Source organism: Sinocyclocheilus rhinocerous, unplaced genomic scaffold (genome assembly GCF_001515625.1).
Source record: "Sinocyclocheilus rhinocerous isolate Xijiao unplaced genomic scaffold, SAMN03320098_v1.1 scaffold82, whole genome shotgun sequence".
Lineage (NCBI taxonomy): Eukaryota > Metazoa > Chordata > Actinopteri > Cypriniformes > Cyprinidae > Sinocyclocheilus > Sinocyclocheilus rhinocerous.
Window position 1 is genome coordinate 960,394 of NW_015644168.1, and position 12,582 is coordinate 972,975.

At 36.2% G+C, this 12,582-nt stretch overlaps 1 protein-coding gene across 2 annotated transcripts in view; it reads right to left on the reverse strand.

Annotated features, from left to right (window-relative positions):
* The window catches only part of LOC107758075 (alpha-soluble NSF attachment protein-like), a 9,539-nt gene extending 2,644 nt beyond the window's left edge, over positions 1 to 6,895 (reverse strand). For both annotated transcript variants that reach the window (XM_016575726.1, XM_016575727.1), the window contains exons 1-9: positions 6,717 to 6,895; positions 5,336 to 5,415; positions 5,029 to 5,145; positions 4,370 to 4,416; positions 2,593 to 2,670; positions 2,438 to 2,493; positions 2,001 to 2,085; positions 1,252 to 1,356; positions 1,077 to 1,145 (exon numbers count right to left, since the gene is read on the reverse strand). In XM_016575726.1, coding sequence (XP_016431212.1) covers positions 1,077 to 1,145; positions 1,252 to 1,356; positions 2,001 to 2,085; positions 2,438 to 2,493; positions 2,593 to 2,670; positions 4,370 to 4,416; positions 5,029 to 5,145; positions 5,336 to 5,415; positions 6,717 to 6,814 — 735 coding nt within the window. In that variant the 5' untranslated portion in view covers positions 6,815 to 6,895. The remainder of the gene's footprint in view (positions 1 to 1,076; positions 1,146 to 1,251; positions 1,357 to 2,000; positions 2,086 to 2,437; positions 2,494 to 2,592; positions 2,671 to 4,369; positions 4,417 to 5,028; positions 5,146 to 5,335; positions 5,416 to 6,716) is intronic.
* Positions 6,896 to 12,582: the final 5,687 nt, after the last annotated feature.

A 12,582-nucleotide genomic window follows, 5' to 3' on the forward strand; every position in this document is an offset into this window, starting at 1 on the left:
AGAACCTCAGCCAGAACACTGAAGATGGGTCATGGATGGGTCTTCCAGCATGACAATGACCCGAAACATACCGCCAAGGCAACAAAGGAGTGGCTCAAGAAGAAGCACATTAAGGTCATGGAGTGGCCTAGCCAGTCTCCAGACCTCAATCCTATAGAAAATCTGTGGAGGGAGCTGAAACTTCGAGTTGCCAAACGACAGCCAAGAAACCTTAAAGATTTAGAGAGGATCTGTAAAGAGGAGTGGATCAAAATCCCTCCTGAGATGTGTGCAAACCTGGTGACCAACTACAAAAAACGTCTTACCTCTGTGCTTGGTGTTCCTGCACCAAGTCATGTTTTGCTTGGGGATCAAATACTTATTTCACTCACTGAAATGCAAATCAATTTCTAACCTTTATATAATGTGTTTTTTCTGGATTTTTTGGTTGGTATTCTGTCTCTATAAGTTAAAATAAACCTACCATAAAAATTACAGACCCTTCAGTAAGTGGGCAAACTTACAAAATCAGCAGGGGATCAAATAAATATTTTCCTCACTGTAGCATGTTTTTACAAGCTAAAAATACAGCAACCTCCGATCAAAAATGACTACTGTAAAAAAAACAAAATACAGTATTATAAAAACCTTTGATCAGCCATAACGTTTTATGGAATACTTTAATATGAATGAATAAATAAAAGTACAAAAATAAATAAAAACAAATTGAATGAATAACTAAAGAATAAATGTATGAATAAATCTTTATACACACATACATACGGTATAAAAAAAAAAAAGATAGTTAGGGGTTTGTTCAATTCCTCAGTATGGGCAATGAAATGTTCAAAATGTAGAACGCATTTCATAAGTTATTTATTTATTTATTTTTAAACATTCCGGACACAAGACACATTACAGAGGGAGACACATTGAAAAGGAGGGTTAAATTACAAATAATAATTAAACACACAAATAATAAATATATAAAAAATAAAGTGATAATAACGGTTATGATGATAATATGGTGTATTTTATCAGTAATTTGACTTTTTTTTTTTTTGCTGAGGTCATTTTGTGCTGACATCCAGCCTTACCTTCACCAATTTGCATTCACGTGAATCTGAAAAGGCTGGAAACATTTCCTCGTACTTCTGGACGGCAAGCTACAAGGGAAGCATGAAGGACAAAGCATATGAAAGGGGACTGCAAACGACACGGCTGTTTTCCATCAGCTTGTTAAAAGATGTGGTTGTGGTGTGGTTTTCATACCTTAGCATTCAGCATGTCCACACAGAAGTGGCAGAGAGCTGCCTTAAAGAAATAGTCCTTTGCGCTGTATTTCAACAGAGTGCTGTCCATTGCATGTGTTGCAACCTGGAAACCCACCAACACAAATATAGAAACAACTTAACTAAATCGTTCCATTTGCAAAAAAGGGGGGCACAGATTTTATATGCAACTTCTTGTTTGGAGCGACTGTATAGTGACCGATACTTGATCCAACAGAGAAAATGCCTGTCAGGTAAAAAAACAGCTTATATTTCTTTCACAAGTTCATCTGGTGAGTTTCAGCTAAAAACATGGGCAAAAAAACACCTTTTTTTCTCTACTGAAATCCATTCAAAAATAGCAGATTACATTGTGAAAAATCTACATTTTCGCATATGCAAAAAACACACTTTGGGACAGCAACTTCTTGTTTCAGGCTGAAGTACAAATAGACAGTTTTGAGTAAATGTGACTGTATTCTCAAGATCTGTTTGTTAGTTAATGAAACCCTCACATGAGATTTGGTATGTTCTCATTTGAGGAAATGAATGATAACAGGACTAAAATGTGGTATAAACCGATGCTTTCACTTTTAACAGCTACCTTTATTTACATATCCAAAATCAATGTTGGCTACACAGAGGCTAACTCTGTTTAATGTAATATTTGTGATTAAACACTGATGACCTCTTATGGCATCTCCTAGGGGATCAGGTGTACTGAAACCAGACTGACGTGGATTTGTTTACCTGTTCATAGATCTCAATGGCTTTAGGGTACCGCTCCAGTTGAGCTGCATAGGTGGCAACTTTGAGCAGGCACTTGTTGGCTGAACTTTGACATCAGAGACAGAGCGAACAGGTTACAGACAGTTCTAGAGCATGACTTGGTTACAAAAATTCCCCCCAAAAAAAGATCATGTGATAATGAATAACAGGGTCGTATGTTGCCTGGAAGGTGGTATATCTCAATAATGGTACCGTAAATGTGAGACGGGGGCAAGGGTCTTTACTTTCAGCAAACATGCTTGCTATTCATTACATACTGATAACTGTAATCAAAACCATTCACTTGAGAAGATCTAACTTTATAGGTAACCTATTTTCTACTGGCCTTTTCTGCATCATCATTTAGGATTGATAAGTCTTGAGCAATAGGAGCAAAAATAGCTTTAAAACTGCCATACCTTGTGGACTCCTCGCCTTTATAATAGTCTGCCGCCTGTTCATAGTGAGCTATTGCCTAAGGACAAGGTTATAAAGTACTTTGAATAAATCTTACTTTCTGATTCTGAATAAATATGATTATAATAATCTATCAATGTGACAAAAGAAATCTGACCTTGTCGATGTCAACCAGTTCGGTCTCATAAATTTCAGCAATAGTGACGTGGTGTTTCGCCGCGATAGTAAATCGACCCTACAAGACAAACAACAAGTATCACGTTTACAATCTAGGCATGACTAAATGCATAGTTTAGATAAAATCACTGATACTGATGACAGGTGAACAACAGCTTCAGTTTCTTACATTTTTAGCTGAAAAACACAATTGCCCATTTTCCTCCACTAAAAGCCACCAAAAGTTATATTGATAAAACAATTTCAGCAAGCAAAATGTTTACATTTACAAAACAAAATAATAATAATAATCAAGTTATTCAAGGTTTTACAAATATCATGAATTACCAATTAAAAAACGTTTTGAACCGTGCCCGAGCGCGTTTGACCCCCAAAGCCCGGTTCGTTTGACTAGTGTGAGCGCTCCGTGCCGCGCTCGAGCACGGTTCGTTTAGCCGTCCCTGGCCCGGTTGGAAGAGGTGGGCCAGCGCACGGTTCGGTTGGGCTCGGGCGCGGTACGCATGCAGTGTGAGCACTAACCACGCCGGAGCACGGATCAAATACTGTTTTGTGTGCGCTACTGTCATCATTACGACCGCAAACATATACTATTACTACTACTACACTTTTCAATTCATTTAATTCAATCAAGTATATTTAGGTTTATAATGGCTCTGGTTCTCACCTTATTGATGAACAGGAAATGTAGTTTGCGAGTAAAGCTGCAAATTATTTAATTAACGTCAGCTGCCTCCGTAATAATTCTCTGATACATACAAGTGAAAATCAGTGCACAACACAAATTATAAATTAATTATTAATTATTCGACAGAATATTAGCGAAAGTGGTTTTCTCCGTTATCTCGCACATGACGTAAGCGTGCTCTGGCCCGTTAAGTTTAGTGCAAGTGTGAGTGCAGGCCAGCGGGGGGAGTGGGGAGGGGGGATAATTGCGCTCGGGCTCGGTTCAAAGCAACCGTGCCTAGTGTGAGTACACCCTCAGAGTGATTAATCACTTAAACATTAGAGTTCTGTAGCCATATTCACAAAGAATTGTATCTTAATACCTCCTTAAAGTTCTTGGCTAGGAGTTTTAGCTTAAAAGCTATTCATAAAACGCTTACTATTTTACTAAGAAACTGGTAATATAAGAGGCGGGGTTGACCTCTTTGCTATGGATGATGTCACAGTGGTTGGTAGAGATGTGTAGACAGTGGGAAGGAGATATACATAACTATTTGAAAAACAAACACTTATACTATATATTAACATTCACAAAAAATCTTAAGACTAAAAGTTGCTCCTAATGCAGAAATTTTGGAGCAACTCATAAAAATAAGGGCGTGTCTCACACACACACACACACACACACACGCGCGCGCGCGCACTACATTCCCATGGCTAATTCTATTCAGTTTGCCTTAATCAATAAACTAATTACTTATGATATTTTCCTAAAAGTCTTAAAATTAGGAGTGACATGTCCCTTATTTTAATGATTATTGCTCCTAAATTCTTAGGAGTTATACAGCCCCTGGTCAGTGCACTCTAAACCACATGTATTGTGTTACAGTGCCCTCTAATGGTGTATCAAGTCTTTTGCAGTATGTTTTATGAAAAATTGCTTTGGATATGTCAAACAATTTCCAAAACAAGTTTTCACCGCAAAAAGAGAAACAGATGAAAAGTGTCAAAATTATTCTGTACAACAAAAGCAGCTCTACTTTTATTTAAAACAGCCCATCTACAGCCCTCGCAGATGAAAGAAAGACTCTTACCATGTCTGTATAGATCTCAATGGCCCTGTTCAGGCAGTTTATGGCCTCTGTGGAGAGAATGACAGACAGCTGACTGAACCTTAACCATTTTCAATGATTCAACAATGAATAATTTTTAACACAGAAATAAAAAGAAATTTTTTTAGATTTTGTTGGTGCATAAAAAGCAATGGATCTCATTCACTAATAACTGTGTGAATTATTTGTATCTATATGCACAGGATGAAAAAAAATAAATCCACCTAATTCACAACACACGCATACTGTTAATGAATGTGGAGATTTTCAAAAGAGTGACCAAGCATCTAAAGTTAGCCATTGGCATAAAACACACCCAGACCATCTCCATATAATTAGTTCCTGCACAATATTTCAGCCTTTAGTCACAGCTTAATATTTTTGTGGAAAGCATGACATTTTTTTTTTTCAGAAAGAAAATTCAAAAGAACAGAATTGATTTGAAATGGAAATCTTTTGTAACATTCTAAATGCATTCACTGTCACTTCCTTTGTTGTTGTTGTTTAAACTTCAACCTTTTGAATGTTTTTGCCTGACGATTTCTCCACAAAAATGTGAAGCAGCGCAGTGCATACTTGTTAACAGCAGCAACAGCATGCTGAGAAGTATAAAATAATTAATGCAAAATACAGATGAATACCTTGAGGGTCTGATTTTTTAAAGGCATTGCCGGCATCAATGAAGTTTGTGGCTGCATCATGTTTACTCTGCATCTGCAGGTATAGGAGCGCCGCCTGGGAGAAAGCGTTTCCTGCAGCTGACAACCACATACAACAAAATGTAAATATTACAATACAAATATAATGTGCAATAGACATGCATAGCCTGTAAGCTTCAACTAAAACTTGAAATGCACTTTTGTTCCATTCACACCTTTAAATTAAGAATGTGATGACAAGTAGATTTGTATATTGATTTTTATGTTGAAGCTGAGTGCATGTCTTTACCACTCCAGTTCTTGGCCATCTTGAACATGTTTGCTGCCCTTCCATACAAGTCACAAGCATCCTCCATCTTTGAAGAGCCCCTAGTAAAATATAATATTATAATAATAAATATAATGATGATTTCTAACCTAATCACATTCCCAACACTCAAAAGTTTTTTTTGTTTTTTTTTAAGTGTATATATATATGGGTTAAAGATGAAGTCCTATTTTGGTGTCCACATCAAATGAAATTTCCATAGTAAGCATATTAAATGCAAAGTGTCTACTTTAATGTTTCGAATAACTTCTGTGAAAATGTCAAAATATGGGTGAAAGCGTAACAGATATATTTATGTAAAAAATGAAACGACATGCTTATTCTGACATGTACTTATTAAAATATATCAAAGAAAATTAATCATACTAAATGTTATTATATTTTAAATTCTTGCTGACAAATAGGTAAAACCTAGTGGTTTGAACGATAGTGGCAAAGATTGTTAAAGATTTACAATTACAAAAATTAGTTTTGGGGGGCTGCACTGTGATCATTAAATGAGTCTTTTAATGTCATTAATGAGTCTTGTTCTAAGTAAAATTATGCCTGGCAAGATTTTTTTAGTATATGAACTACTGATACATTAAATGACATTTTAGTGGGTGTAAACCGTGGTAAAATGTATGCTAAAATAAAATAAACAGGTCACATTCAAATGTAAGGGGCAATAAAACTAAATTTAAAGCTGTATTGAACTATTATTGTTTTGATGCGCCAAAAACCTTGTTCGTCTTTGACCTATACATATAACATTTGTCATAAAAGACACATATTCAAGTTTTCCAAAATATCAACATTGATTATGGTTTCCCAGCTATTACAGGTTTGGTGGTTCTAAGTGTCTGAGCAGGTTAATGTGTTCATGTATGTCCAGTGATGTTGTAACTGGCTCAACTGGATGTCAGCTGACTCCTAGCAAAGCCTTACATTTCACTTTCTCATCGCCTGACTATTTCATAATCAGTTTTATGGAAGCTTTACGCCAGATCACATGACTAGACCTCAACCGTAACAATATAAAGATATAGTATAAACTTATACAGCCTTAATATGATGACAATATTTAGGTTTATTACAATTAGTCGTTGCTCTAACTACATTACGAACTCACATCTGGAAAACAAATAGAAATTAAACTTACAGACGTTTAATATTAAATGTGGTTTCACACTCCACATCCAAACAATCTCATTTGGCTGGAGAAATTGTTTTAGAAATGTTTTTTCCCACTCTGATAATCACTTATATGAAGTTCGTATTTGACAGCTAACTGACTAGCATGCTAACTGTCTGTTTACCCCGGTTGGCCTGTCAGCGGTGTGTTAAAAGTTATCAAACATACCCAAACAGAGAGCCAAAGAACGACTGCGAGGACTTCAATTTCTTCTCGGCTTCAGCCATGAGAGCCATGGCCTCTTTTTCTTTCCCGGAGCTATCCATGAATATTGTTTACAGTTCCAACTTTAGCAGCAGACTCTGGAATCCAGCCACATCAACACATTTCTGCGGAAACTTCCAACATGTCCGTCTGCTGCATCATTTCAAAATAAAAGTTGAGTTGAGCTTGGCCAAAAATAAAAACATAAATAATAACAAGAAACAACAATTACTATAAAATAATATTATATATATATATATATATACATTTGTATAAAAACAGCCTATATACTTTTATATATATTTTCTACTTTTTTATCTATTTATTTGACTTTTATCCAAAACAACTTGTTTATATAAAGAAAAAAAAAACTTTTTTCCAATGAGTTTTGAGAACTGAAAGTTACAGTAGAGCCTGACATATAAAATAATAGTCAATAAAAATCCAAAATTAAACAGTTAAAAACTTCAGACAAAATATTTATTATTATTTTAAAGTTTGCATGTGTTTTATGATTTGCATTATATTTGATACATCAGGCGTTTATGGCTCATATAGTATAATATAGTGCGAATATGGTAGTTTCTTGATTTTGTTGCATGCAAATTTAGTCCTTTTTTATTTATTTGGACAAAAGTTAAGGTGAAACTCTGATAGCTTGTAATGTAAATTATATAGGTGTATATATAGGAGATTTTATAGGAGTAAAAAAGACCACTTGCATATATATGCATGTAAATATCAGTTGTCACTCTATACCTCACAATAATGATATTTATATGCTTAGTTTTATGATCAAAGTGTTGTAGTTTTATTGTTGTAATGGTCTCCTTCTGTTTGTTTATTTTTGGTTCCATTTGAATTATTTTCCCTGTTCCTGTTTGCCTGAGATCTTGTACATTATCCGTTGTCATGGTTTCCAGACATGTTCTTATTTGTTGCCACTGTTACTCATTAGTTCCCTCAGTTTGTGTTCACAGTTAACAAGATGGTAGAGGAAGACATCCCCTCAGCCACAGTCTACCCAGACCATTTGCATCTTTCTGCCATCACCCATCATCATTCCAGTGACCCGCCTGCCTCAGAATTCCTCACTAGTCCTTCCCCACTCCTCCACATTTCTGCCACAAACCCAGAGCCAGTGCCACAGCCCATAAAAGACCTAAAGCCTGAGCCCACGGCAGACCCAGAGCCAGAGCAAGCCGAGTCTGAGCAGGTTTGTCCATCCAGGAGTCCCAGCCTAAACCATTTTTCATTCCAGAGCCTAAACCTGCACTGCACTCTCAACCAGACAGAACCCAACAGACCCAGAACCTGAGCCTGCCAAATCTGACCAAGTGTGTGAGCTTGTATCTATGTTCATCCCCAAGGGAGTAATCTTCCTGTGTCTCCTCAGCTCCGCCTGGGTCTCCACCAGTCCTGGCTCCTCCTTCCATCGGTTTCACTATGGGCCTTGATCTTGGCACTGCTCTGGGAGACTCCTTGGCTCCTCCCTCCATCATCTCCTCCATGGCTTTTCCCTATGCCAATACCTCAGTCACGTCCCTCTCCAACTCCACGTGTTCCTCCAGAATGCACTCCTTCCCTCCTCAGTTAAACTCGTGAAGACTCATGGCGTGTGGACGTGAGTTTTTGTTCTGATTCATTGTTTATTAAAGGGGTCATATGATGCTTTTTTAAAGATCATTATTTAGGTTGACAGCTGCATTTAGATCCTGCCTCAACTCATCCTTTGCCTAAATCTATCGCTGACAATTGTGAAGGGCAATAGTACAATGTAATACAACAATGACAGCTGTACTAATAAATGTTCCTCAAAGGTTTTCTCATATAGGATACTCACATTTTAACATGATTTTTCTAAAAATGATGGATAATTGAATAAGTTATTTCATTCTAGTAAGTGTTCATTTTGAAAGACTAGCAATATAACATTTATTTTTACATGTACTTTAAAAAAATAATCAGATTTCACAGAAAAAGACATGTACCATGACCCAATGGTGAATAGTTTTAGAATTATAGCTACTAAAACGCCTTTTACTTACTAAAAAAAAGTGTGAACTACTAATCAGAGGGAAGGAGGCATTTTTTCAAGTTTTGATCATGTTGATCATTTAGAGGCTTTAGAAATTCATAAGGTTAAGCTTTTGAAAGTAAGATAAATGGTACTGAACTGTTTTAGCATGAAAAGATAGAAATAAGTAAAAAAATAAATAATAATAATTAGTTTGCTTTTACTCCAGATTGAAAGTTGTGGAAGAGTCATTCGTTATCACTTAGTCAGGCCACAAAACTATTTTGATTGAATTGAGTGATTCAATTATTTTCAATTATTTATTTGCTGAATAAATAAGCTTTCCATTGATGTATGGTTTGTTAGGATAGGACAATATTTGGCCGAGATACAATTATTTGAAAATCTGGAATCTGAGGATGCAAAAAAATCAAAATATTGAGAAAATTGCCTTTAATGTTGTCCAAATGAACATCTTAGCAATGCATATTACTAATCACAAATTAGGTTTCAATGTATTTACGGTAGGAAATTTACAAAATATCTTTACTTAATATCCTATTTACTTAATATCTTTATGATTTTTGGCATAAAAGAAAAAATAAGTTAAAGGCACAATATGTAAGATGTTTTTATTAAAATATACAAAAACCACTAGAACAGTGTTATATATTTTGCTGACTTATGTACTTACATTATCCCAAATGTTTCGAAGAATGTTTAAATCCAGAGAAATAAGCAATTTTAACTAGTGACACGGACCGTGTCCGTAGTGTCATTGTGTCGCCTGCCAATGACGTCATAACCCCTCGATTTCCAGATATTTATGGAAACACCAAAGACGCTTTAATATGTTGTGTGTTTTATTAGACCTATGCCTTTGTCTATTTGTTTATTTTGAATCCGCGCCCTCTAGCGGCGAAAACTACATATTGTGCCTTTAAAGGAGACATATTATGCCCCTTTTTACAATATGTAATATAAGTCTCTGGTGTCCCCAGAATGTGTCTGTGAAGTTTCAGCTCAAAATACTCCACAGATCATTTATTATAATATTTTGAAAATGCCTATTTTAAGTGGAAGCAGAAACAAGCTGTTTTACGTCACCAAGGGAGCGAAATCAGACGCGCTCGTTTTTTCGGAGGCTTGCAGAAAAAGGCTTACCAACTCTTTCACGTTTCCTTGCTTGGTAGATGCACCGGGGACCTGATTATAGCACTTAAAACCTGGAAAAGTCAGATGTTCATGATATGTCACCTTTAACATTTTACCAGCAGAAATTTCCTACTTGCTGTAAAACAGTGCAGCCTCCGTAAATGTCCACCAGAGGACGCGCTCTACTGATGTGAGATGACATTCGCCCAGGCTAGCATGAGTTTTGTGGGGCATCTTTGTGAGGAATTCCCCATGTAGTCACTTGACCTACATGCAGACCCCTGAGTGCTGGTCTGTGAGAGGGAATCCCGGCGTGGAGGCGGTGTCCACAACATGTACAAATATTGTGCATGTTTTCTCGTCTCTGTGGTTGCTATGTAGTCAAGAGACTGCCACGTGTTTGGTGCCTTTACGTAACTCTTTTTTTCCTTCTTAAAATACGAAATGTCTCATAGTTCGCATAAAGAGACTATGTGAACACATTTAGACGCTTGGTAAGAGGCTTATGGAAAATTACAGGCCATTATGTCCTAAGGGAATATTGTTATGCTGACACAGTGACTAAAACATGTAGCTACTTTTTCTGTTCAGTAGGGCCTATAATATTTTAATAGGCAATATGCACACTTTTTTCATATACTTTAAGCACCCGGTTTTGTTTAAAGAAATTGTTAGGAGTTTCAATATAAAAAACTGCAGATGATTATAATGATTTATGTTTACTTGCTCAATTTATGAGGTGGATCTCAAATGCCTGTATGTTCACACAGCCTCAGTCACCACACACGCATACAAACTTGCAGGGTTCAGGATTGAAACCAGCCCTGAAGAAATGTCCAAATAGGGGGATGTTAACGTTTTCCATAAAGAGATGGCCTCAAATCCTGAACTTGGACTTTAGGAAACTTAACAGACCAGAGGAAAAGATATTAATAACCCCTTCAAGCCCATCCCACCACATTCTTCACCACTGAGTCACAATGTAAACCAGCAAGCAATGGAGCCATGAGTGGATTGCCTCTGTTTCTCATTTGTGTTTCTTTCCACAAAGAAATTTAGGAAAGAAACAGGGAGATACCCTTCCTCTCTTTCTTTACAAACCCAAAGGGTCACACACACACACACACACACACAGGTTTGTTTTTGTGAAAAGTGGGGACATCCCATAGGCGTAATGGTTTTTATACTGTACAGACCGTATATTCTATTGCCCTACACCAACCCTAACCCTAAACCTACCCCTCACAGGAAACTTTGTGCTATTTCAGATTTTCAATACACTCCATTCTGTGTGATTTATAAGCGTTTTGAAAAGTGGGGACATGGGGTAATGTCCTGAAAAGTCACCTTCTCCTTGTAATACCTATGTCATACCCTTGTCATTATACAAATTTATGTCCTCATTTGTCACAAAAACGCACGCGCGCACACACACAATGCTCTCACAGGTTGTGGGGTTGTATGAGAGAAGAGGAACAAGAACAACCAAGGCATTGTGTAAGATGTGAGAAAAGTTATAACAGCCTCTGGAATGATGAAGAGCTGGAAAGTATAAGCGAAGAGAGGAACGGGTGGTTGTGCTGGAAGATGGAAAACGGTGGTATGGGGTTTTGGCAGGGAGATCTGTGACTCACTGTTTATCTGGCCTGTCACCGAGCAACTGTACAGCATATGTGTGCACAAGACTGCAGCTTCTGCCTGCTAGTGCCTCCTTTCCCAAAAATTCAAGATTCGTAAAAGGCTCTTTCCATTGAAAGGATACCAAATAGTCTTTGGAACTTTCAAAAGTCTGTTTTTTTTTTTATCAGTGAGTGAAAGGAGAAAATGTGAAATGTCAACCCAGGGATGTAAAATTAAATATTATATAAGCTGTTTTAAATTTCTATTTGTTTTGAGTGAGGATTGCATTACCCTGTTAGAGAAATTTGATATTTGATTTGTGGAATTTTGTTATTTTCTAGCAATAAACATTACAGAAACACATACATTAAATAAAATAATAATAATGAAAAGGAAATAAAAATAAACTTAGTACGGGCTAGCTAGTTTGGCGTAAAATGTTGGTTTATACAGTTTGTTCTTTTTTTATTTATTTTTTTTTCTCGTTCTATAAAAAAAGACAAAAAACAAAACTGATCACATATAAAGCATATCTCATTTTTGATTTTAAAAGCAAATACAGCAACATGCTAGTAAACTGATTAATTGTTCCAAAAACAAATCTCAGAAAGGTTTTCACTTGCCTCCTTGGGTCTGCTGTCAAAGGAGTTTCAGAGTTTTATGTGCTTGTCTTGACTTCACAGTCTGATTTAGCTGACTACATTAAAAGCCACATGGAAAATTGTGTAAAGCCAAGTCTATAGATTTCTACAATGATGAAAATACTGTAAATGTCTCTTATCTACAAGAGTTTTTTTTTTTTTTTTTTTTATTTTACATATCAGTGTTATGCTTTTACAGTGCAGTTCTTTTTGTAAAAAATGTCTTTTCAAACCAAAAAGGTACAGTCAAAGGGTCTTTATTCAGCTCAATATATTTACTGTGAAAACACTGGATAACTGAAGCAGTCAGTGGGACCGTTTACAGTAGTCAGTAAGAAATCTCCACTTTTTTGCTTTAACATGTATGACATTGATTATATATATATATATATATATA